The 22,085-nt window shown below is 37.6% G+C and overlaps 1 protein-coding gene and 1 pseudogene across 1 annotated transcript; one reads left to right on the top strand and one right to left on the bottom strand.

The window, feature by feature from the left end:
* Positions 1-1,256: 1,256 nt before the first annotated feature.
* LOC147913945 (uncharacterized) lies at positions 1,257-2,233 on the bottom strand (annotated as a pseudogene).
* NAA30 (N-alpha-acetyltransferase 30, NatC catalytic subunit) lies at positions 1,708-21,746 on the top strand. The gene is made up of 5 exons (XM_004426446.3): positions 1,708-1,809; positions 2,058-2,811; positions 7,680-7,803; positions 9,648-9,703; positions 18,329-21,746. Exons 2-5 carry the CDS (start codon positions 2,059-2,061, stop codon positions 18,464-18,466), a joined length of 1,071 nt encoding a protein of 356 aa, XP_004426503.2. The 5' UTR covers positions 1,708-1,809; position 2,058; the 3' UTR covers positions 18,467-21,746.
* Positions 21,747-22,085: the final 339 nt, after the last annotated feature.

Genomic DNA, 22,085 nt, shown 5'->3' with positions numbered 1-22,085 from the left:
CCTATGCATAATGGAGCAGAGAAAAATCATCCCTGCTGTGATCTGTCTGAATTCCTGACCCACAGAATCTGCGAGCACATAAATGGTTGTTTTATACCACGATGCGGTGGGGGTAATTTGCAATGCAGCGATAGCAACTGGAAGAGTATCAATATATCTATTTCAATCTGTTACACAGTGACATAATTAACAGTAACATTGTATGGTATTTGTATATTACAAATTTACTTAGTTATTCCTGTACTGATACTTAGGTGGTTTGGAATTATTTTTTCCTACTATAGACAAGGCTGAAATAAATAAGCTTCTACATGTCTATTCATGCATGAATGTTAGTATTTCTATAAAAACCTATAAATGAGTTAATAAATACATGTAAGATATTTAGAACAGTATGCCTGGCACATAGTAACACATTTTATTATTGTTATTTTTATCACTATAGGTTGAACTTCTAGATGGAGGTGACAGTTTTTCTTTAACATCTTGGACTCTTAACAATTGTATCTAACAGCTATGCTACAGTGTATCCCACTTTTTACAGAGTTTGGATTACAGCAAAAAGTTGCAAATATAATCAGTCACATAATTATATCCCTGAAAATGTCCCTCTGCTGCATACCTGACCAGCTCTACAATCAGATTATGAAAAACTTAATTTGTGTGCTGGTGAGTTACATACACTGCCTGCGTTCGTCTTGGAACAGATCTGCTGAAAATCATCAGTTTCGGACCAGAGCGGAGAGAGCGGAGCCATACGCTGAAGCGCGGGCTGCGGTTCTATCCCTTCTGCACCCGCTGAGGCCGACCGCTTGGCGGAGAGAGTGGGGCAGAGGGTCAAGTACACCTCCTTACCGGTGATACACACCCTATCACAATTGGTACCACAAGCTTAGGAATGTGCTTCTGAGCTGTCGTCACTCTCCTCCACCATCTCGCTCTAACTCTTCCTCAGGTGTGCTTGCAGCTGCCCAGCACCTGTTAATCACATTTACCCACAACTTTGCTGGGCTGGGTGAAGAGGATAAAGAGAGGAAGAGGACCACCTATCCACCTTCTCTTGCCTCAAAGGAGCAAAGACTAGTTCAACTTAATTCACATGGCACACGACCAGGTTTCAACAGCCATTCCCATATTTTCGCAGCTCAAAGCTTTTAACTCTCTCTCATTTTCGATTTTCTCCCCTGCTTGGCTCCATTTTTAAGGGACTCAGGTAACCCGCCCCCGCCCCCACCCCGGTCCCATTAGGGCAAAAGTTAAACGTCGTACAGTTGAGGAAAAGCATTTTCCGAAGGCTTGCGTAAGGCCCGGTCAGCAGGCCCCGAGCGGGCGGGCTTCGCGGCAGCTCCGCGGGGGCGGCGGGCTGGGAATACGGACCGCCCGTCCGGCCCACCCCTCCCCGGCCGCGCGCGGCGAGCTCGGCGGGCACGGGAGGCCAAAGCCGAGGAGAGAGCATTGGGAGCGGGGCACTGCAAAGCTCCCGCAACTTCCCCGCCTCGCAGCCCCACAGCCCCGCCCGCTAGCACGCGGCCTCCCCCGAGGCCGGCAAGAGACACCTTCGTCCCCGCCCCCGCACAGGTCACCTCCCTCCACGCCCCTTTCCCTCGGCCCGGCAGCCGGCAGGCAGGGAAGTGTCGTAAAGCCCGGCCCAGGAAACTTTACCCGGGGTAACAGCCGGGGCGCTTTACGGCGACGGCGGCAGAGTGAGAGCCTCGGCGGCGGTGGAGGCGGCCGCGGCGGCGAAGGAGGCGGCGGAGGCGGCTGAGGAGGAAGAGGAGTGGCGGCAGTGGCGGCGGGGACCTGTGCGGGGTGAGCCGCGCGGAGGGGACGAGGAGGGGCCGCGGGTGACAGGGCTGGCGGCTGGGCGCGGGCGGACGGGGACGGTGGCCGGCGGAGCGGCTGGGCGGCGCTGGAGAGCGGGGGGGCGCGGAATTGGGGGCCGCTCCAGAGGGACGGTTTCTGCCTTTGTTCCCCCCACCTCCGCCGCCCCGCCGCCCCTGCCCCGCGCTCGCCGGCCGCCTCTCATGGCCTCCCCTCTCGGTCTGTGTCGCCTCCAGGATGGCGGAGGTACCGCCTGGGCCTAGCAGCCTCCTCCCACCGCCGGCACCTCCGGCCTCGGCGGCCGAGCCCCGCTGCCCCTTCCCGGCGGGGGCCGCCCTCGCCTGCTGCAGCGAGGACGACGAGGACGACGAGGAGCACGAAGGCGGCGGCAGCCCGGCGGGCGGCGAGGCGGCGGCGGCGGCGGCCAAGGGGCTTCCGTGCCCCCGCTGCCCGCCGCCGCCGCAGGAGCAGCCGCAGCTCAACGGATTGATCAGCCCCGAACTGCGGCACCTCCGGGCGGCCGCCTCCCTCAAGAGCAAGGTTTTGAGTGCGGCGGAGGCGGCCACGACCGCGGCCGCCCCCGACGGGGGCCCCAGAGCGACTGCCACAAAAGGAGCCGGAGTACACTCGGGCGAGAGCCCCCCTCGCTGCCTCCCCAGCGGCGCAAGGACTGCGCTCCCCGTCCCGGCGGCGGCGGCGGCGAGCGATCCCGCGGCGGCCCGCAATGGACTGGCGGGGGGCGCCGAGCGGGAGGAGGACGACGAGCAGGTGCGGCTGCTGTCTTCGTCCCTGACCGCCGGCTGCAGTTTAAGAAGCCTCTCGGGCAGGGAGGCTGAGCCTGGGCAGGATCGGACGATACGTTATGTCCGATATGAATCCGAGCTACAAATGCCCGATATCATGAGACTGATCACCAAAGATCTGTCTGAACCCTACTCCATTTATACCTATAGATATTTTATCCACAACTGGCCACAGCTGTGCTTCTTGGTAAGTGGATGGAATGAAAAGAGGGTGAACCCAGCAGAGAGATCCAGGCCGTGCAGGGCAGGGAGTGTGAGGGCTGAGAGTGGCAGTGGATGTATCCTGCATTTCTTAGTACCTTATGATGTAAAGTGCGTGTACACACTCCTAGTTCTTTCATGAAATTGTTTTGAAGGTAAGACTTCCCGATCCGAGTTAACTTGATAACTGATGTAAATGCAACAAGCCTGTGTGATGCATGCTGGGGGTCTTGTATCCTGTTTGCATTAACTTATAATCACGTTTAACCATCTTTAATTACCCTCCCTCATCCTCGAAGCACTTTGCATTCATTTAATTTGAATATGGTTCTGTTGGAATACAGGCCTTATTAATCTCTCAATTACAGACATAATCAGGGAAGAGTGTTTTGGTGAACATGATTGTCAGTAAACTTGCTGTGGCCACACTGGAGAATTAAATCTTACAAGCATATGCCATAATTATGGAGATTGTTTCCTTTTACTTCAGCAGGACAGTTAACAGTTGTAGCCAGCCTGCTTTCTGGTGCTGGATTGCAGAAGGCACTACTAACACTCCTGGTTGCTGAAAGACTCCTGAGACTTGAACAAAATACCCTTTTGTGGAATGTAGGAAATGAAGTGCGAAGTTGTTACTAATTTTATTTTTTTAAGAAACTGGTCATAGATAACCTAAATACTAGGAGTAACACTAGCTTGTGTGAAGTATAATTGAGAAAAAATTTTATATGTAAGCAAAAAAGACTTGGTTACCAAACAAGCTGAATGATTTTTTTTTTTAATTTACATACTACTGGCAGTACCAATAGTTTCTTTCCAATAATATTGACCACTTTCAGTCTGTATCAGACCTTTCAATTAAATATTGACTGCAGGTGTATGCTTCGGATCATGTACTCAGAAGTGTATTTCCACTGAATTTTACTGAAGAAAGGCAGCATGCTTTTAAGGAGTATTTTATGATATGTGAAGGAAAAGCCACTACCATTTTGTATTGTTTTAGCATTGACTTGGTTGCATTTAGTAATTCCCTGCAAGACGTTTTGACAGTACTTTAGAAGTCTGACTTTTTGATTTCATAGCTTGGTGGTAATTTGAAAATATAACCTCAGCATTGTAGGTAATAGTAGTTCTGTTATTTTTCTGTGTTCACTTTGCTAAACTTCAATTTAGTATGTTTGTTTATACTGTGGGAACTATTTTATATTCTACAAAACTGCTCTTACAGTATTCTAATCATTGTATCAAAATAGAAGTTCTAAGTCATGTCTGTGTCAATGAATATGGGAAAATGATTTTATAGTACTATTATAAATGTCATATCAAATGCCTTTGTAATTGCTAAAAATTGTAGATTGATTTAATTGTAAGCTAACCCACAAAAGCATACAATTGAGTCGCACTTTAAATTGAAATAGTATATATATATATATATATATTTCTGTTCATTCCAGAAAATAGTTGTGTATATATGATAGTCAGCTTTTGAGTTCTGATTTTACCTAGGCCTCGCAACTTGTCTGCCATTTTAGACTCTGATAAACTTAGTAAACTTTAGTTTTGGTTTTACGTAGACTTCTCCCAATTCACCAGCTAATTTCTACTTTAGCCGTTAATAGCCAGTTTAACATTCGATTCTGAATATCTAGAAATTGAAATATGCACAAGTGGTTCACCTATAAGATTTACTAGTGCAAGTGTGAATCTGGAGGTATTGAACATAAAACAACAATTAAACAAGCAGAGGCCATTTAGAACTGGGGCATTTATATTGGCATTTAAAAAATTTTGAATTTCCCCTAAGAACTAATTTAAAGAAATACAAGTGTGTATGTTTATTTTAAATCATATCAGTTTATAATTTTATTTATTTATTTTTCCCCCAAAGCCCCAGTAGATAGTTGTATGTCATAGTTGCACATCCTTCTAGTTGCTGTACGTGGGGCGCGGCCTCAGCATGGCTGGACAAGCGGTACGTCGGTGCGCGCCCGGGATCCGAACCCGGGCCTCCAGCAGCGGAGCGTGCGCACTTAACCACTAAGCCATGGGCCCGGCCCTAAATCCTATCATTTTAGAACTGTAAAGGATCCTAGAGATAATCTAGCTCAACTTTATTATTTTTTTTAATGAAAAGAAATTAAGGACCGGAGTGACTTAAAATGTTTCAATCTCTAGCTATTTAGTGGCAGAGAGGTAAAATTTGATCCCAGGTCTCCTGGCTTTTCATTATGGAAACAAGTAAGAATCTGAAAAATGACACACCCTTGACCCGTTCAGCAAAGATCATTGTGTCACTAGGTTATGCTTCACCAAGGGACACCTGTCCTTACAAACATCAATCTCAAGAGATTAGAAACCTCCAGAATGTTCCTGGTTTCCATGAGTAACCTGTAATGGATCAAATGGAATATATGAGGTTGAACCTTAGAAAATTGCCAATACTTGACCATATTTGACTAACAAGATGACGGTTTCTTATGATTCTTCCTAATAATTGTAACAGTACTATACGAATGGGAGGAACTGTCAATTACTCTGTACTTTACTAATTTATCTCTACCTCTTTTGAGTTCATGGTATTTTCAGTTGTTGGTGCCTTTTTGAACTTCTTAAGCTCATTACTACTGATCTACTATACTACTTCGCTTATTTGTTCTAAAGTTAACTTCCTGGCTTCCTCTGTTTTCCTATTTGTAGTGTTCTGGAATTTGGGAATCTCTATTTTACACAATTTATATTTTTCAAGTTTATAGATTGACAAGCAGTTGGCCTTGTAGAGTTAAGTCTTGATCTTGCCAGGAATTTTTCAGTTCACATCCTTGAAAAAAGAACACATTTAACAGCATGAGTTCCAAATGTATATGCAGAAGCTTTTATTTGGAATAATTGACAGGCAGTTTAGTTATTCTTGTAAGTGTATATTCATCAGCAATTTATCAGGAAAAAATACAGCATTGGCCTTCCTCACTACGAACATTTTATTTATTAAACAATGTATCTTATATTGGGCTTTTATTTTTAAATGATGGATACAACTGGACTTTTGCTCCTACAGATTCTTAATTAGGAAGAAATCAATCTGGTCCAAGAGTGAACTGATATAATACTTTGCTTTACTTTCTTGGTCAAAGGACAAAGATTTGTTTGAAATTCCTATCCAATTTGAAAGTATTGTCCAGTTGTATTGTGTCTAGTGGTGTTAATTTTTTCCTCTTTTGGATGGTTTATTAATTGTGAAGTATAGCTGTCCTACAGCTTTGTGTCATAGATTTATGTAGATATCCATTTCCCCCAGCTTATGAGGTCAGGTCAAAAAATTTTTAATGTACCATTTGGTGTTGTACACAACCACACACATATATTTGAAGTGAGTAATTTTCAAATCAGAAAATGCTGTAAGGGTTGTTCAACCAAACAACTTTTGTGTATATTTCAGGTCTTAACTACAGAAAGAAATTTTGTTTTGAAAAGAATTTTGAATGAACCAGATTGATTTATTGTGAATGGAAATGTAAATAACCGTTTTAGAGGTTTATTGGCCCAAAATAGTTTTGGATTGTGTGATAAAACAGAAATGAATTAGTTTGGATTGTTGAATTTAATATCCCTTCAAAAGGATTTTTCTGACCTAGTTTAGGTTTGCGTGAATTGGATTAGAATTATCTTGCCTAAAAGATTTCTCCACAGTTAAAAAAACAAAAAACTTTTAATCACTTTACAGAATGATGAACTAAAGAAAGTCACAACAAATTCAAGTTAAAATAGATACTAAGTATAAATTGGGTTTTTCTTATTAATTTTTTTTAACTCATTCTGGTTTTTGTTGTTGAAATAGTTCTGAAAAGTTAATTTTATTAAGAGAGAATTTGAAGTTTTGGTATTTTTTTAATGAGGGCTCTTTACAGCAAACATATTTCCGGCTGACACACTATTAAACAGTTGGAGCTATTGCCCTATTTATGTTTACCAGAATACAGTATTACTAGAACTTTTTGTCAGTGATGGAATTTTTGAAAAACATTTTCAATGACAACACTGGAAATCTTAATGAAAATAGGGCATGATTAGCATTTATTTAACATGTAACCTTTAACACTCTGGAAAGCTGTACATTTTTGTTAAAATAGCTCTGTAAAATCATATTAAAGCTTTTGTTTTAATATGAAGCTCTGACTTGGAGTTCTAGATATTCTATGAGCTTTATGACAATAACTCACACTGTCAGGAGTGTCCTAAAAATGAGACCATCATATATCTAGTCTTAGTAGTCCTTCAATAACAAAAACCCCTTGGATAGGATCTAAGGAATACCTTAGAAACTGTTTTTTTCTTTGAAAGATCTAATCTATCTACTGTTCGGGTATAAATATTATGTCTTATATCTGTCTTTCACTAAAACTATTGTTATTTAAATTTATAGTACTCTGCTGATAAGCAAGTTTCACAATATTTTATCATATCCTAATGAATAGACTTTTTCTTAAAAATATTTTCACATATTTCCCCCTTCCCAAATCTTAAATACATAGGTCTTTATTGCAAATAATTATAAGCACCTCTTAGAAAGTACTTGAATGTTGACCTTGTAGAAATCTTGCTTTTTTTCCCCTAGGCTTTGCCAATAAGCATAAGAAATTCATGTTCTCAAGAATGTCGAAGATTTTAAAACTAGGACATTCGAAGGATTTCTGGGATTTAGGTTTCTGAAACTTCCGTGATTGCTCTCTTGCTAGAATTCTCGTTATCTCTTCCTCCCTCAAAAATGCTGACCAATTGTTGGTTGCTGTTTCCCTGGGTAATTGTGCAGGACCTGATGGCAACGTTATTCTTCATAACTGTTTGTTTATTTTTAAGGCCATGGTAGGGGAGGAGTGTGTAGGTGCCATCGTTTGCAAGTTGGATATGCACAAAAAGATGTTCCGCAGAGGTTATATAGCCATGTTAGCTGTGGATTCCAAATACAGGAGAAATGGCATTGGTAAGAAAAATATTATGTCACTAAAAGAATGCATGTTATTTTCATTTTTGTTTTTTGAAGGAAAAGATTTAAATGTAAATATGTAGAAATGAGCATGAAGCTAAGGGAAGAAAATTAAGATTGTTTTTGTTTCAAAACATTTTCGAAGTGCTCTTAAGATGAATTGTTTTATTGTTTGAGAGGTTATCTTTCTAACAAGTAGCACGTGATTAGTTTTCACTTCCAAACGTTTTTTTTTGATCACATTCAAAATGCTTTACATTATACTAAGTACTGCAGTTTTTAATAGCATTATTAGGGCACTTGATCACAGCCCTCAAGCAGCTGTCCATACTTGGGTTAAGTAGACCTCAATCAAGGCAAAATTAGGGAGATGGTTAGTATTGTTTAGCATGGTTAGTATTGTTTAGTCATCAAACATTATATTAGCAATTCAGGGAGGACCAGGAGAAAGGAGAATTGTTGTTTACTATTCCCAGACTCATCTCTTTCCTGGGTCTACCTTGCCTGGCATTTTCAGGTAATCTTGTACTCATGGTTTATAATGGTCATTAGAATCATCTGGATGGTTTAAAAACAAATGTGTAAGCTACTCCCCCTGAGAATCTTGTTTGTCCTGTTAGAAGTAGGGCTGAAGCTTCCCCAGGTGACTGTGATGTAAGCCTGGTTAAGAACCACTATCCTAGTGTCTATGACCTACTGGCAGTTTGTTCAAGATGGAGGATCAGGTAGACAAACACTTGTCTGAGCATGTCAAATTCTGGGATGTACTGAATGAAGCTAAGTATTCATGAAAGAAGATTTGATGCCTGTACCAGTATTTAATTACTAGCAGTTTTGTCACATGTAGGTTTTTTTTTTAATCTTTGAGTGTTATTGTCCAATTTAAGATTGTTTCATACAATCTGAGATGTCATGAGAAATCATTATGAATAGGTTTACTTAATATATTAGGTTTAACAAACTTTTCTTATAGTGTTATAGTTTACCACTAAGATTTTTAATGAATTGGACTTGTTATATAAGTCAAATTTGAGTCTTGGACGCATAAAAAAGAGCTGATAAGGACTCATGGCAAATGATAGGCAATTGTCTGGGTAGTTTAGAGGGCAGAAACCAGTGGCTTGAGGGTTGCATCCTGGCCCTCAGACGTATTTTGTTTGGCCCATGTAATTCGTGCTTGGTCGTGTTCATGGTTTGAAAATTAAGATATTTCTTATAAAATTTGGGTTTCTTTCTTCTCTTCAAATTTGGCAATTGTTTTCCCTTTATTGTACCAAATATATCTGACCCTAAACTAGGATACATTTTTCTAGACATTTAGAGACATACCATTGACCTAATTTGTGAGTGCTGGACTTTAGTGTGCCTAAGCTCACTGTAGGGTTTGTAGGAACCAGCTCAGTAGCTTGGGCCCACTCTGGGTCACAGCAGTTCTGGTGGGATCTTTGGCAAGATTGGCTCAAGAATCACGCGGTGAGTTCTGGCCAGCTCAAGGAGTTCCTGGGTTGCTCAGACCATACCATATCTTGCTTTTTTCTTTTTTTCCTTCAAACAGAATAGCACAAATTCTTGCTTGGAGCAAATAATTACACCTGAGAAAAAGGAATATATCAGGAGATCGGTCCTTCAAGAGGAAACTTACATTGCTATGTGTAGGTTCTGTTGGCCTCTCAGTTATAATCTAAATTTTTTCTCATTTAATTTGAGATAATCTGTGTATCTGCATTCAAGGTAGAACCCAGCATTTGACATTTCCGTGCTTATTATGAATATCATAATTTAGGTGTCTTTAAGAAACTAATCACATTTTTCATTCATTAATACTCAGATCTATATTCTAGGTACTAACTTGGTTAAGAAAGCTATATATGCCATGGTTGAAGGAGACTGTGATGAGGTAAGTTTTTCCAAATGTGTAAGACCTTGTATCCTGAGCAATTTCTCCTGGTTGTTTTTATAAATATCCTGTAATAAATTGTACTGCATATTTCATTGCAGACTATTATTATACAAATGCATCTTGTGCTGAAAATTATATACCATTTAAAAACACCTGAATTTTGACCCAGAACAAATTTTAAGATGATAATGGGAGCTAAAATTTGTTCTGTGACAAAATGTAAAGGTGAAATCTTAGACGTTTTCAGTAAATAATTGATATTCTGAGGATTTGTTATCAGTTAAGTCATTTAAGGTAGCTCTTATTACAAACCTTGTTGTAATTTACTTGCATATTAGCCTTAATTTCTCTCTAAATAACACTTCCTGTTTTTTTCTTTTTGACTATGGGCCAACTCAGCCCATATGAAGGACATTTCACACTTGAAAAAAATCTCTCAGCATTAAATAATGATAAGGCTTGAGGGAAGAAAAGACAACCACTTTTTAAATGTAGAGCTATCTGTAGATTAACGTAAGAGCATCTTCTCTTTTTAGCTTGTTTGTAAGGCCTGACGGCAGGTATAATTTCTTTGTATCTTACAGCACCATGTTTTACACATGGTGGGTGCTCAATAAATAATGATGACGGTTGGGAATGTTAAGATTTACCGTTATATAATGTGGAAGGGAATAAGTATAAACTAGGGAATTATAGATGTCTTTAATATAGCCTTGATAACTAAGAAAGAGCAAGGTTGTGCTAGTAACTTTATGAGCAGTACGAGTGACAGTTGTCTTTATTGTCGGAGGGCAAGTGTGCCTTAGAGAGTTCTGAAAATACGTGAAATTAGGTACTTTTTTCCTCAGCAGACTGACAATAATAAGTAACTTGTTTTGGTTACTTTTTTTAAAAGTGGGATTTTTTGTTACCCAGTTTATACACTATCATTAACCATTATGTATGTGTGTATTTTGGGGTACAAAGTCCCTTCTTCCACCATGCTCATGCTCTTCAACTCTTCATCCTTCTTTCCACTTATAGCTACTGTTAATCTTTCAATATGCATCCTCCAATTTTCTAAGCACACCAGTATGCAAATGTGTAATACTTTTTTTATACAAATGAAATCATAATTATTATTGTGCAGTAATTACTTTTTCCACTTAACAATATCTCGTGAACACATTTCCATGTCGGAATACAGAGATTTACCACAGAGTATTTTCACGTTCCTGTTCACATTATTTGTATTCTGACAGATCACACTAAATGGTGGTTGTATGAGAAGGCCTACAGACATACTGGGCAGCACAGAGAAGTCAGCCTGGGATTTAAGGGTATTTAATTTTACTCCAAATAGGATAAGTCACACATGGTGAGGGGTCTCATATTGTTCACAGCTTTTAACATCAAAAAGTAAAAATTGTGGTGATCCTGGTCATCTACATGGCTGATAACTAAAATTTGTGGAAGAGAATTGGACTGGAAACATTCTGGAAACAAACTGGAAACATAAGTCTTTGTTTGGTCCATACCCACGTTGGCTTAGTCAGCTCATCAAGCAGGGAAGTCAGGCTTCAAAAAAAGGTTGCTTAACAGTTTGGAGAAATCTTTGGGATGCTAAGATCATGTTTTGATTCTCTACTGCTACTGAGTAGAGTGGTTTCCAGTGAAGAGCGGTGTTATGAGCGTGTTTCTTATGGTTATGCCTTTTCTGAGTTATCGCCACTACCTGGGAGACAGGCTGTGTGCTTTACCTTAACTGATCAAATGTTTAAATAGTATTGGTTTTTCTTTGAAAGTTCTGAGTAATGATATGGAGATTTTGGTTATATTGTTTTAGTCTCAAAGTTAAATCCTAAATTAGTGACACATTTTATGGTAGAAATACTCTTTTCTTTGTGGGCCTAAAAGTCTAATTCTGATTCATTTCTCTTAATTTTGAAGCAATGAGTGTTAGTTAATCTTAACCTGAAATGGGGATAGTGCCATGAATTTATTCCTGTTGTATGGTTTTAAATGGATAGTTTTTGCAGTTTGAATAGTCTGCCTCTGGATTAGAGAACTCTTCTGTGGTTTAAAAAAATTATCTGTGTCCCACATTGTTCAGATAAAGTATTTGCTGTTTGAAGAGACAGAGAACTCTTGTTTACTCTTGATAAGGCTTTCACTCTCCCTTTCATTGAGTTTTAAACCATATAAGCAACAAACTCTTCTGTTCCCTTTTCCCTTCTAATTTTTGATAGTAGTGTGTTTGTTGGTGCCACTTCCTTATATTACTGTTTCATCCCGTCTGGTCTGGTTTCTTCCCCGTCTGCTCAGTGTAACTACTTTCTCACTAATGTGTAGTATATATAGCACTAATGTGCTATATATACTCAGTAGCTTCTTGGTCCTCCTCTGCTTATTAAAATACTTCTCAGTCTTTAAGACACAATTCAAATATCAGCAACTCCTTTAAGTTTCCCTTAACTCTTCTGGACAGAATCATTCACACCCTCTGTGGTTTTCTTAACTTCCCTTTTTGTAATACTTTGCTTAAATATGCTTGTTCAGAGTCTGTGCCTTAGCCACTAAGGAGAGCAGAGATGCCTTTTTTTGTTTAACTGCTGTATTGTTAGTACTTAGTGTGGCATTTGTGATTGAGTACATGATTCATAAATATTTGTTGAATGATTAGTTCTGTGCTTCCAGCATCTTATCTGTATCTCTCCTCGTTTTTTTTTTTTTTTTTTAAAGCACTTTGGAATTTTGATTTGTATATTTAGTTAACTTGTCTTTCTCTCTGAGCTTTCTATAAGCTTTCTAGGAACAGCAATCGTCTTAGTTATTTTTGTACATAGTAAGATGAAAAAAATGTATCTGCAGAGTTAACCAAATTATTAAAATACCTTTTGGTAAAAACAAAATTGTATGTAAAAATAGTCTTGTATAAAATTGTTTTGAGGAAAACTTTGAAATTATAATTCTCCAAGAATACAATGACCAATTATAAAACAACTAAGTGATTTTTACTTTCATTAAGTTAAGCCAACCTTCCTTTCTTTTAAAGTGTTAAGAAATTTTGGCAAATTATCAGAAAGACATTTGAGAAGGGGTTTAAATTACATTTTCTACATTTCTATTTCGGTTGTATTGCGATTTTTTTATTCTTATAGAGATTTTTAAATCTATGAACCTATTAACAGAGGTACATTTGGAAATCTCTGTCTGAAGCCTTAACATGTACATCCGGTCTATTTTTACTTTCTATTCTGTTTGCAGAATTTAGCTGTGACCTTGAGTCATGTTTATATTGCTCTTGGTTGCCACTTGTCATTTTAAGATAAATTCAGAGTAAATTAAACCAAAGTTAGTAATCACAGAGTTGAAATGTAGATTATGTTTTTGCTCATATAATAATGATGTACTCTCCTGGTCTAATAGATGTTTTTATTTTGCCTTACTATGACTTTCTTAACTTTTTATATCAGAATTAGACATGTTAAAGCAGCGTAGCGGAAGTTCTTTTTCATTTTCTATATATTTGGAGCTGACTAAAAAGTTATAGCTTCAAAAAGGAAACAAGTGGATTCATTGCTTCATGCATAAGAAATGCATTACCCATACTGCTGATCTGACTTGAATTTGGTTACGCCCCCACATGCTCTGGCTGCCAAACCATGTAATGACTACTAGGACAAGCATCTCGGGTTCTTGTTTTACGTTAGGAGAAGTAATAAGAAAAATGCGTACAAATAGCATGAGTGAGTTTTCTAAAATGTAATTTTTAAAGTAGGATTTGTGTACCTAAAATAATGAACCCACATGGTGGCCATTTGCTTTTATTGTACGTTTTTCTGAAATAAATTAGAATGGGGCAGGTGATTGATCAGCATGAGGAACAGTGCTTTACTTTTTAAGCTGTAGATGTCCTTGAAATCTTCATCTCTGGAAATTTAAATTTCAAAATTTTTTTTAGATTTAAGGTATGATTACCATGATATTAACACTCAGAACTAACACTCAGAACTAACTCAAATATGATGAGAATACACTGGAATCAGAATTTCTTAATGGAATTTAAGTGTGTAGTATGTGACTTTAAAACATTTTTAGTTGACCAACATCTTTCCATTTCCCCCTCCCCCAGCCCCTGGCAACCACAATTCAACTCTCTGCTTCTATAAGTTTGTTTTAGTTTCCACATGTAAGTGAGATCATGCAGTGTTTGTCTGTGTCTGACGTATTTCACTTAGTATAATGTCTTCCAGGTTCATCCATGTGTTGTAACAATGGCAGGATTTCTTTTTTTAAGGCTGAAAAATATTCCATCATATATATGTATACATATATATATATGCCACTTTTTCTTTATCCATTCATTGTTGATGGACAATTAGGTTGTTTCCATGTCTTGGCTATTGTGATAATGCTGCAGTGAACATGGGGGTGCAGGTACCTCTTTGAGATCCTGATTTCAGTTCCTTTGGATGTATACCCAGAAGTGGGATTGCTGGATCATATGATATTTCTACTTTTAATTTTTTGAGGAACCTCCATACTGTTTTCCATAGCAGCTGTACCAATTTACATTCCCACCAACAGTGGCCTACTTTATTTAAATAACCAGTAATAAACCTGTTAACATATTAACAAAATAACATACATTTCATGATAATGTACAAGATGACTTATAAGCTTTTTGTATTTAATAATTTATGTTTAACATTTTTAGTTTCACTGGAAACATATTTTGCTTATGAGACACAAGCTGCAAGGTTAAGAACAGAGTAAAATAAAGTTATTTAAGCAGTAAGAATTTTTGGTTGAGTAGTTTGGCCTAATTAAAGAACTGGATATGAGAAGCCTGGGTTTTAGATCCATGTTCTGTCACTTAGTATAGTTGTGTGATTGTAGGCAAGTCATTTAACTTTTTATAAATCTGCTGCTTTGTCTCTGCAATGTGATGGTAATTCTGATCTTAAACGGATGTTATGAAGAGCAATAAAGTTGTTAATTCAGCGGTATCAGTGTATGGCCTGTGAGGTGTCAGAAAATGAACTAGTGCTTGGGTTCTAGCAGTTAACAAGCCTGCCCTCCCTCCAGGAGCTTCCAGCCTACAATGTTAATAAAGGCTTTCTAAACAGTAATGGTTTGGCTTATCATGACAATGGTTTGTTGCTAAGAGAATCCATGGAACTTCACTGTAATCTTTTTTCTCTAAGTAGAATTCAACTTTGCCAAGTTTCTTCAGGACCAAAATAACCTCATTATCCTTTGGCTTCCTATGTAATACTCCCATGATGTGGACTAAAAGAATAGTTTAATAGTGAATTTCCAGTATAAACTCAGATTCTCTTTTAATATAGCTATAAGAATTTAAATGAATAAGTATTAAAAAGTAGTTACTTTTTTCTGACATTTTCTATTATGTCAAATAATACATGATCTCTTTGTTTAGAAAATGTGAGCATGCCAAGAGACTCTTTTTAGTTTAAGATTAGCCCTTTGGGTAATTTTTTTCTATGTAATTGGGCACACTTTTGTTTGTTGTTAGGATGCCAACAAACCTGAATTCAACTCCTTACCACACCTTAAGTGTGTATTTATGTAGCTGTAATTAGCCTCAGATTTGTTTTGAATATTTTAGATTGGCAACTATTAATGAACATGGACTTAGATCGCCTTCGTTGTGTTGTAAATAGGATAGATCTCTCATTTGTTGCTTTGTTTTACTCTGGGAAGCAATTGGGGAGGTACAGAAGAGTGGATACTATTAAGCTCTGGTTCAGATTTGGAGTCCGGTCTGTTCTTGTGCTATTGGTGTCCTTGATTTTCATTCATTTGTAGACTGGAGATAATCATATCTATTTCATAGGGTTACTGTGAAAATAACATAATGACATGCATGTGAAATGCTTTACATAGCATTTAGTAAGCCTTCAATATATAGTAGCTATTTTTTTAAACTGTTGCACTCCTTGTTATTTCTGTGAAATCAGTTTCAAGTTTTGAGTTGTTGCTGCTTTATTGCTTCTCATATGATTTGTTTTAATTTAACATTTTAGCTGTAATTAGGTGCTGGCCTAAAACAGAATTCTAGGAATTACCCAAGAGAATTATTCAAAACTGAAAACCTATATTGACCAGACTGGAGTCTTCCAGATGGCAGGATAGCATACATTATTAAAAATTAAATTCCATTTTTTTAAGAGCAAAGAGAAATCATTGACTTTTTATTCTTATCTTAAACCAGTTTGTTTGCTATCTCACTATTATTTAAGGCCTTCCTAGGAACATTTTCCTTTGTTCCTGAACTATTAATTACTTGTTTTTAGATCTTTCAAAAGTTTAGATTTAGTATGTGATTTGCTTTTATGAGTTAATTGCATAGGTAGTTGCCTTAAGATGATGCTTTCTCTTTAAGTACTCTGGTCGTTTAAAAGCTTGGCAATACTTTTGTTTAATGTATGTAATATAATAAAAGGTGCTAACAACGTATATAATTAGCAAATATTGAAGAGCCTTCTGTGTGTCAGACAGTGTGTTTGTTGCAGAGGAAAGAGCTGTGAAGGAGATACCCATTGATCTCTGCCTTTGTTGGGCTCACCAGCTAGGAGAGATGACAAACTCATCAAATATTGAATGAGAGTGCAGGTGAATGAGGAGCAGTGTAGAGTGCTGCTGGGTAGTATGAAAGGAAAGGGACACTCCACCCAGTCTGGAAGTGACAAGCTAAGGCCAAAAGCAAGGAAGATAGGAAGAGCATTCTTCTAGACAGAGAAAACAGCTTATGTGAAACGTCCCACGTGGGAAAGATTATAGTGGGTTCCAGAAACTGAAAGCTTATTGTTAATCATGGAGAGCAAGCAGGGAGACCTAAAGCCAAATTGGCAAGTTAGGTAGAGGCCATATCTTGATGGACGTTTTAGGTCTCTTTCGATTATCTTTAGATTGTGGACTTTATGTTGAGGACAGAAGGGAGTCAATAAATGGTTTTAAGTAGAGAATTAATAACATAGAGAATGGCAGACCTTTTGAGTTAGGAGGCCCTTGTAGTTACAATGAAAGTTGTTGGCAGTTTGGACTAGAGTGGTATCAAAGGGATAGAAAGAAGAGGATCCATTTGAGAGGGATTTGAGAGAGAACTGAAATGCTCAGTGCTTGGATGTATGGGGTGGGGTGCAGAGGAAAGAGCTTCAAAGATGACTTCTAGTTTTCAAGTTGGAGGCATTGGTGAGATGGAGATCTTGTTACTGATAGGTGGAATTATAGAGGAGGAGTTGATCATGAGGTCCATTTTGGATACCACGAGTTGAGGTACAGTCTTTATTATTTATGTGCATTGCTTGAATTCTTGTCAGGTTTTTTGATAGCTTGAGAGAGAACAGGAAGAGACTTACAGCTCCACTTGGGCCTTTGTTTAATTATACTTTGCCCTTTTGTCCCCACTCCAAACACCTAAGGGCTGTGACATCCCAGCAATAACTGTGGCTCACTGTGTTGATAATTCTCAGTGAGGTAGGTTGAGAAGAAAGGCAAATAGAGCTATGTGTGTAAAAGTTGGGAGGATGGGATAAAGGATGTTTTGGTAGAGGAAGGTAGAAATAAATTAAGAAAAGAAAATCACGTAATTTTCAAAAGTTTCAGTTCTTCGTTGTCAGGGTCATTGGTTCAGTAGTATTAAAAAAGACCCAGATAGTAGTTAATACTTTGTGTGTTCCTCTGTTAAGTGTTGATATCCATAATGTCTAGAGAGTGGTTCTCAGAATGTAGTCCCCTGACCAGTAGCATTAGCATCACTTGGCATTTTTTTAAAAATGCAGATTCTTGGGCCTACCCCAAACCTATTCAGAAACTTTGTGGGGGGGGGGCTCAGCAATGGATTTTAACAAGCCCTCCAGGTACACTAAAGTTTGGGTACCTTTGGTCTAGGTTTGGCAAACTTTCTCTGCAAAGGGCCAGATAGTAAATATTTTAGGCTTTGTGGACCATAGGTCTCTGGTGCAATGGCTCAAGTTGGTTTTTGTATTGAGAAAGCAGCCATAGATACCATGTAAACAAATGGGTATGGTTGTGTTTCAATAAAACTTTATTTTCAAAAACAGACAGTAGGCACATTTGGCCAAAGAGCTGTAGTTTGCAGGCTCTGGTCTAGACTCCAGACCAATATGGTAGTTGTCGCCAGGATAAATGATGACAAATTAATAAAAATAATAGAAGTTGGAAGTCAATCTGAATAGTTTCAAGTACTGGTTTATTTTCTTAAACCTTTGATAGTTGATTTTTTTCTTCATCTTTTTGTCACACTACTTTTCTCCACAGGGAAATAATTCATTTGTTTTAGTATAAAACATATATGCTCATTGCTAAAAATTCCAAGCATTACAAAAATCAGTTAGAACAGAAAATGTCCCCAGTGTTCCCACCCGCCTTGCCCCAAGAGATAATTATTACAATTTTGATGACTGTTTTTCTGAGTTCTTTCTGTACATCCTTAATACTTATTGTTTCCAGCATCAATTTTTAAACAAATGTGGAATGTTTTTCTTAAGTATTTGATCTGATTATTTTATAAGTGATTTGTCAAATTATGAAATTATAAATTAGTTTAAAGTATATAAAATTGTAATTTAGTTTTCTCTTATTTTTTTGAAGGTTGTTTTGGAAACAGAAATAACGAATAAGTCTGCTTTGAAACTTTATGAAAATCTTGGTTTTGTTCGAGATAAGAGGCTGTTCAGATACTATTTAAATGGAGTTGATGCACTGCGACTTAAATTGTGGCTACGTTGAGAAACTGACATCAAGGAACAGCTGTCCAACCACGCAGAATTGACCTTTGCATGCAATGCAATTTGTACAGAATTGCTTTGCAGGTGGATTTAGTAATTTCCATGCAGCTCTTATCTGTCAGTGTCTCATTGAGTGTCGCACAATATTTGTTGCACTTTGGCATGGTACATTTGTTCTGAATTAAACGAGATTGTTTTAAACTTAAAGAGTTCTTTTGGTACCAACAAAATGTGCCAGTTGATAGCCAAGATTTGTTTGTTCATTTGCAAAGTCTGCTGACAATGTTATTTACATAGTGATTATTTTATCACAGAACCAGTAAGTAAGTGGAACATGATTTTTGTTCCTTAAAGCCAACGTAGATTGTAAAATTCTCTAAGTATGCTAACATTTCACATGAAACCTGCCATAGTTTTCTGAAGGGGATGAGGGAAAGCTTCAATTTTAGGTTTTATTTTTCCAATATTAAATTTTCCATTCTTGAGTATTGGTACCTCAGTGATTAGTGAATGAATAAGATGTTATGTAGGGTTGGGTGTGTCTTACAATGAGTAAAGATAACAATTAAATTGCGTCTGCCAGTGCCTGTGTAGATAAGTATATTTGTCTTCATCTCTAGTTTTTGAATGCATGCTGTCTTTTCCTTTTCTTTAAGGCCTTTGCAAGCAAACTTTTGTTTTTATTTAAATTCTAAATTTGATAATAAATTATTTCAGATTTTTATAATTTGGATACTTTTTCCAGGTGAGTGACAGAATGGTTTACTTTAGAAGTCCCTTCTTTCCTTACAGTAAGAAGTTGAATCTACTTGGAAAATCTTTGAGAAATGGCTCAAAAGGGGTGAGAAAAGTTGATGGAGCCGGGAATTGCTGGGTTTTGGATGCACTTTTTTTTTGTGAGGGAATTTTTGGGAAAGAATAGAAAATTAATGTAAATTGGTATGATTTTATTTAATCAGAATTATTGCTAAGCTGTGAAGAACAGCTTTTACAAAGTAGTTGGACCTTTTTTCCCCACTTGATTTGGATTCACATTGCTTCCATTTCTTAAAATGTTTCACTTTTGGTTCTTGGTCTTGGAAATAAATTTCAAGATGTATTCTATCCATCTTAAACTGATTTTATTTTCTTTTCACTTATTTGAGCAAATTCTTGGGGGAGCTTTGCTTAGTTCCCAGAAAAACAAAAAGGAGAAATGGAAATTTTTTTAGGAATAAGTTCTATGGGTTTTCTTAATTGCCATCACCATGTTCATTAGTTACATTGTGTTTTGGCCAGTCTGTGCAATGTAATAAATTTTAAAGTCAATTGCTTTCAGTTGAGTCAGGAAGCCTGTGATGGATAATTTATTTAACTGGAAAACCTAGGTACCCATAAAATTCATTCTCTGTGAAAAATGTTTTGTAGGAATCTATGTGATGTTTTCTTTAATTTGGATATGCTTTACTTCTGCTCTAGGATTTGGTTTGAAATTTATTTTATGGCTATAATTACTGTATTTTAAAAAACCCTACCTCCATTAACAGTTGGTAAAAGCCCCCTTTCAGGAAAGTTTGTTGCCTTTTTTTTTTTCTTTTTTTAAAGGAAAGCTGCTCCTTGCTCAGTGTAGTGTCTTGAAAGTGAACGTGGTAACAAGTACCTTCAAAATAAAGATATACAAATTTGGTGAAAATAAAATCTTCCTGCTGGTGGGATCATTTATATTTATAGTTCCTTATTTTTAAAGAAAACTTTTTCTTTTCATTTTATAGTGCTCTTAAAAGTTTAATGGGCAGAATACTGGTTACATTAAAAATATGATGAGCACACAGTATTCAGCATGATATTCAGTATGTTTTTGGTCAAACTTCATTTGGGCTTTAGCATTTAGAGGAATACCAGTCATAGTGATGCTTCAGTTATTTTTAATATGGAGGGAACCGAACTAAATAAAACAGTTCAGTACTTACGTTATCAAATTTTATGTCACCACTTTATAGTTGACTTGCTGGTTCATAGGTAATGATTGTTGATGAACATTCGTTTGCTTGACTCATTAATGGGGACAAGTCCTAGAGTAGATACATGCTAGATTTGCAGTTCAACCATGACGTTTTTGGCAGGTTGTCAATGAAACCATCACTACTGACCTCTTCCCCCAAATTGACCAAGTTTTGCTGAATCTACTGGGTGTTTGTAAACATGACCTTACCCATGTGACTAAAAAGTCAAATAGTTGCTGTATTGTTCAGCTGGAATGTGTTGAATATCATTGTCTACCTTATGTCTTTAATTGGGTATGCAAAATTTTAATCTCGAGCATGATAACCCAGCACCAAAATTGTCTCTGTTCTAGTTGAAGGAGCATCAGACATTAATTTATATTTTGATATTGGGCTTTCATTTTTCTTATGTAATCTTAAAACAATTCCATTTAAAATTGATAGAGTAGGTTCACTTGGCTAAAACTGAGCAAAATTGGTGCAACTTTCTTTTAATGGGGTGCTGCCTCTTTAAGACTGACTGTACTATCCACTGACACTGGTTTGGCAGTGGTACTGCTGAACATTTTTATACATGCTACCATGAAGCTATCTATATATGTTAGTATTGAAGAAGCTAACGGGTATACTACCATTTTTGATCTTTGGGCTGATTCCCTTACGTTAGGATGAAACTACTCTAGAGAAGTCCACAGGTCAAAAACCAGACAGTAGTTGTTGAAGTTGAAGCCAGCAAAAGAAAAAAAGAAAAAAAATTACTATTAAAAAATTGGTTTTAATATTTTCTGCCTCTTCCCCAGATTACCCTCCCCACTTGGCTTGACAAATCTATGTAAAGGAGTTTGTCTGTCACATTTTAACTTTACCTTGCCCTGTGTTATAGTATTGGCTGACATGTGTAAGACTGGATGTGTATATTTATTATGGTGTCTAAAAATCATGAAGTTCATCACTTTCCAGGAGCATACATAAAAGGAAATTGGTAGTGCATCAGAGTTCTTTTTCAGTGCACCATGACATCACTAAATGAGTGCTATAATGTTACAGGGCTTTCAGGTTTGTGAAAACATAACCATAAATTATATTGACGTCAGATATGAGTTGAGTATCTATAAAATATCACGTGTATCTCAAAATATTGGACTGCTGTTTGATGACTGGATATTGCTGCATAATTTTCTTCTATTGTCCCGTATCCTTTTGGAGAGAGAGATTTAATGGGATTTGAAATGTGCAAGCTGTCTAAATAAGATGCAGTCAAATAAAGTATGGTTAAGTTGTGTTTGCATTTTTCTTTTAGATACAGCTGTGTGCATTTTATGATTGAGTTGTTTTACTTATACCCATTAAGAAAAAAAACCAAGCAATCTGTCTCTTCCCCAGTTCCTGCCTCCCATCCAAGAGTTATTTGGAAGAAGTGATATGTATGCAGTTGTTGTCTCTCTACTTTGTGTTCTGGCAAAGTAAATTTGAAAATAACAACATGAACTTGATTTCCCTAAAAGTAGTCAAAGTTAGTCAACTCATGTGTCACATATCAATACAAATGAGAGCATTTTTTGCATGCATTAAACCAAAACTTTTTTTTGTCCTTGTTCCATAGCAATTTATTTCTAAGACAGTTTTTAATTTACTATT

The sequence above is a fragment of the Ceratotherium simum genome, chromosome 24 (assembly GCF_057802395.1).
Source record: "Ceratotherium simum simum isolate JZ-2026a chromosome 24, ASM5780239v1, whole genome shotgun sequence".
NCBI lineage: Eukaryota > Metazoa > Chordata > Mammalia > Perissodactyla > Rhinocerotidae > Ceratotherium > Ceratotherium simum.
The sequence above is the reverse complement of the archived record's forward strand: the minus strand, read 5'-3'. Positions and strand labels throughout refer to the sequence as shown.